The sequence below is a fragment of the Hipposideros armiger genome, unplaced genomic scaffold (assembly GCF_001890085.2).
Source record: "Hipposideros armiger isolate ML-2016 unplaced genomic scaffold, ASM189008v1 scaffold_460, whole genome shotgun sequence".
Classification (NCBI taxonomy): Eukaryota; Metazoa; Chordata; class Mammalia; order Chiroptera; family Hipposideridae; genus Hipposideros; species Hipposideros armiger.
This window is the reverse complement of record NW_017731810.1, coordinates 1,037,162-1,042,037: the sequence shown is the minus strand read 5'-3', so window position 1 is coordinate 1,042,037 and position 4,876 is coordinate 1,037,162. Positions and strand designations below refer to the sequence as shown.

Sequence of the window (4,876 nt, the reverse complement as noted above, 5' to 3'; positions counted from 1 at the left end):
AGAAATATTTCATCTAAAATTGCACTCCACCTCCCAATCATCCCTAATTGATCGCCCAGATACAAGGCTATTCCACAGTGAGAGAACGTGGGCTCTGGGAACCCAATAATAACTTACTTGTTAAAAAAAGGTTCAATGAGTTTTGATCTGGCAGACACATGAATTTTTGGAGGACTAAGAAAAGAACCTAATGGAGAAAAGAAGCAGAGTATTAGATACAGTCAAGTAGACAAAGCCTGAAAGTTCAAGCAAAAACATATTTAAATCAATGGTATGGGTTGGCAAGGGTACAAAGTACTCATGTAGGCCAAGTACCACAGCACAGGTGCGAGTCCGTGGTCCCTGCTTGTGCGCGCCCATGCCCCCACCCCAATCTCCAGCGACTCGGACCCCTCCCACTTCTAACTGGGTGATGGGATCCCAGGGAAATGGTAGACCGTTAAGATCCACTCTAGACCTCTGTGTGTTTGACAGACACATGTATAGTGAGTACCTAGGTAGTCTGCCATGGAGATGAAACACAGTCCTGTGATATAAGCATCATAGCCTGCCTCGTGGAGCTGTTCAGAAGCTGTGTCATAACTTGGAAAACCTTCTGCGCTTTCTAAAGAGAAAAAAAAGGAAACAGTTTTCCCAAGGACATCACAAATCACGAAGACTGGTAAGCATACTGCCCCATCTAATCCAAATTGCATTAGTGTGTGCTGCAGAAATAATCCTAAATAAGCATTAAAAAAACTACCTACTTTTTAATTCTTGCCACACAGGCCCTTACAATATGAGATAACAGTCACTGAAAATGAGGGCTTTGGTCTAGATAGAGCAACGCCTCAGGTACATTTCCCAAAACTCGGCTGCAGGCCTCCCCGAGGCACCCTGGTGCCACTTATGATCACACATAACTCAGACTATGACAGTGATTCCTCTTCTGATTGCTTTCTAAGGTCACAAAAAGGAGTGGCTCCCCTTACAGGTAATGTAACATCAGGATACAACAGGAATTTCGGAGTAACGATTAACAGCGTGGACTTTGGGGTCGCACTGAGTCTGAATCTCTGCTCACCACTTATTAGCTATGTGACCTTGGGCGTCCACTTCACCTCTGGGCTTCCATTTTGGTAGAACAAAGGTAACAATCACACCTCCCTCATTTTTCTGTGAGGTTTTTATAAGGCTCAAAAGAGCTAATGCAAGTAAAGCTCTTACCCAGTTACTGTAATTGTTATCTAGCAATATCCCAGTAACTCTCCCAAAAAGCAAAAGACTCTAGTCAATACTGGCAGCTCAACTTAATATCGTCCTCTACCATGTTGCCAAGCTTATAGATCTAAAGATCTGCAACTAACTAACTCCAAAAACAGATCAGAACTTGCTGTAACATGGCCTGTGAAACATGTGGCCACTTCATAGGAGAGACCATTTTTTTATAATATGATTTCTTTGTCACAAGGACATACACAGATGCTGACAGAATAACATCTAAGAAGAGTGATCTGCTTTAGAGTAAATGTCCTACCAGATACCAGAATATTATTTGGAAATAATAGGATAAAAGTGTAACTTATAAATAAGTATTTCCTAGAACCATTCTGGAAATGAATATCAAAAAGGTAACAAAAGAATCAAAACCATGAAGGAAAATCAGGAATGAAAAGGATACTACTGTTTTTACATCAGTACAGTGCTCTTTAAGCAAGAATCTTTTAAACCCCTTAAGTATTAAATATTAGACTTTAAGCTTTAAAAAATATTTTCACATAATAGCCAACTAAGTAATAGCCTCTATTCTGCCACCAGCTGAAACACAGATTTCCAAAATCATTTATTTCCATTATATTGTTATAGAAAAGATGAGGTTTCTTCCCTCCCCCCAACCCCCACCACCCTTTTCTTAATTCCTTTTTTTGGCCTATTACCCAGAAAGGGAAGCAAATAACTGTATTATTGGCTGCTGTAACCCCTTCCATTGTCAATTTCTGAACCCGTGGTCCCACTGTCAATGTCTTCAGAAGTTTGCAGGCTACAGCTAATGGAAGGCTAAGCATAGTATCAGCAGCACAATTAGACAAACGGGAACCTAGGAAGGAACACCTGGAAGGTTTACCAATTACCTGGGAGGGGCCGTGGCCAGATATGGCAAAGCATCTGCGCCCAGAGAAACACTGCCCCCCACTTCTGGTTTCCCTCACTGCTGTCATGCTCCTAAGCCACCTCTGAAGGAGGCGGGGTGGAGATGACTCTCCTTCCTTATCTGTCAACCCAGATCTTGGGCTTTTCTGAGACAAAAAGTATATTTTCATTGTAGCCCTGGCAATTAACCACCAGCTTTTTGTCTTTGCTTAAACAGTGCACCATAGAAAAGGACACATCAAGTGTGGGGATAAGTCCAAGCATTGGGAAATAAAAGCCCTGAAGGCTTAATTGCCAAACTTCTCAATGAACAGACTACCCAGTTCTATAAACATAAAACTGATGTAAGATTAGAAGACCATTTTTATTCAGAAAACAGGAATTCAACACAGGGCATAAGCAAATTAATTTAGCCAAAATCTATAAATGTGCAATATAGTTTCTAGAACAGTTTCACCTTTCTTCTACAATTTACATCACTACATAATTACCACATAAGAGTTTGGGGGTTTTCATTTTATATTTTGTATTCTTACCAACTTTAGGAGGGTTGAAAGGTGTCTCTTTTAACCGCTTTTCCAGTTCTGCAAGGGATGTGTTGTTAATGATATCCTGCAAATCAGTAAACAGAGAACTATGAGCCTTCATCATCTCAGTGCAACATATACAGAGGGTGCCAAAAAAATGTATACACATTTTAAGAAAGGAAAAAACTGTATTAAAATTACACTGATGGTCACCACTTTGAACACCTCTTGTAATTGCAGAAGTCAAACGTGACTTATATTCATCTTTTGTTATCAGCATATATTATTACAATTTTAATACAGTGTTTTCCTTTCTTAAAATGTGTATACTTTTTTTGGCACCCTCTGTATTAAAAGAGATTCACTGACTGTCTTGACAAACAAAAACAATCTAATACTGCCCCCTTGTGTTCTGTAAAGAAACACAGGAGTCATGGTTTATTCAATGTGAAAGAGAAGCAGCAAGTTTAATTTTCACCATATGGAAAGTTTAGCCATATGAAAGAAAGTTTCTACACATGCATTAAATATTGGCAGACCTTGGTCAAGAAAGCTATTCTGTCCTGGCATTCATTTCACTCAGCTGTATAAAGTCACTTCACAAAGTGGCAAATGATATCTTTACCTGAATTTTCTTGATTAGAAAATATATCCAAAATATATAAAATAAGGAAAATAAAGGAAAACATGTGTGCATGTGTAACCTATTCAAAAGTACATTATATATTTTAATGTTAAAAATTTACATTTAAAAAAATAAAGAGGAAAAAAAACCAATCACCCAGAGACCACTGCTATTCACATTTTGACATATTTCTGGTCTTTTTCCAATTTCTTTTTTTTGGATGTATTCGAAAATGACATTTAAACAGATCAGAAGTCTCCAAAACTCTCAGGAGCAACTCAGAAAATTTCAACTTTTTAAAATACCTTAAAAGGTTGTGTGCTGGCCATCAATTTAGTATCCAAGAGTCTAAAAACAAAAGAATTTTTAATCAGGTAAACAAGATGCATATCAACCTTCAAAATGTATTTTACTCTAATGAATTTTATTGTCTTCAAAGAGGACGGGGAACTAAGCACATTAACCACTGTGAGCCCCACACTGGCATTCCTGCCACGTTAGCCTAGGAACTTGGTCCCCTCAGCCAGGGATTTACCAAGAGCCAGTGGGGAAGTCCACGCTCTGCCATATGCAGAGCACAAGTTCAAGATTCGCTTGTACCCTGAGGAGGTGTGGGCTACATAAGTGTCAAGTGGAAGTCCAGTATCCTCGTCTGTTTTTACACAGTTCACATACGGCTGCCAAGACGTCACCATCTACCACCACTAGGTGTGTATGACACGTATTCTTGGATTGGAGAGTCAAAATCTGCATTTGGTAGTTTCCTGCTATTGTTATTTCTTACTCTCTGTTTCAATATTAAGAGATTTCAATATTGAGAGAGAGAGAGAGAGAGAGAGAGAGAGAGAGAGAGAGAGGCTAATATGAGAGCTGTTTCTTTGCACGTAAGTGTGAACACTAGATAAAAGGACAGGAATAGCCCGGCTGAAAGAGCACCTGCTCCACTGCCACTCATGTCCCTCTTCAAACAGGTCCTTACACGCGGAGGCTTGCTCTGCAGGCTCCACATGGCTGTCATGTGATCTATCAGACATGTGACAGGTGACACACCAGAACTAACCCACACTATTAACTATGGAAAACACCAACGGGTAAAGGCACTGTCTTAGAGTTGGGGGGAAATCTCTAGCCAGACAGTTCTTGACAGTATACTCTCAACTGAGTATATTCAACTCTATCCAGCTGTATATTCAATTCTATCCAATAGTCAACCAAATACTCTTGGACACTTTGCTGTGACTACATACAGGACAGATAGAGCCAACTTAAGAAAATGTCACCAGTTCTCCAAGCAGCAAGACATGAGATAAGAAAAAAGGAGTTGCTGTCTGTTTTTGCTCTCATTTCAAATTTTGATTTTTAATCAAAAACACAACTCATCATCAATTATAAAAGCAAACCATCTAGGGCCGGCCGAGTGGCTCAGTTGGTTAAGAGCTCGCTCAAGAGTTTGAGCTCTGAGCAACAGCGGTTTGAGTCCAGCCCGAGCTGAGCAGCCGCTGAGCTGCCAATAGGTAGCAGGATAGCTCAGCTAAAAAAATAATAATAAAAAAAATAAAAGCAAACCATCACAAACTTGGAGTTATTAAGCCAT

General features: G+C 39.7%; 1 protein-coding gene across 1 annotated transcript in view; it reads right to left on the bottom strand.

Moving 5' to 3' along the window:
• PARN (poly(A)-specific ribonuclease) overlaps positions 1-4,876 on the bottom strand; it is a 138,360-nt gene that overhangs the window by 108,523 nt on the left and 24,961 nt on the right. Inside the window, 4 exon segments of the mRNA XM_019666078.1 lie at positions 118-187; positions 494-604; positions 2,667-2,742; positions 3,588-3,713. Of these exon segments, the coding sequence (XP_019521623.1) occupies positions 118-187; positions 494-604; positions 2,667-2,742; positions 3,588-3,713 (383 nt within the window).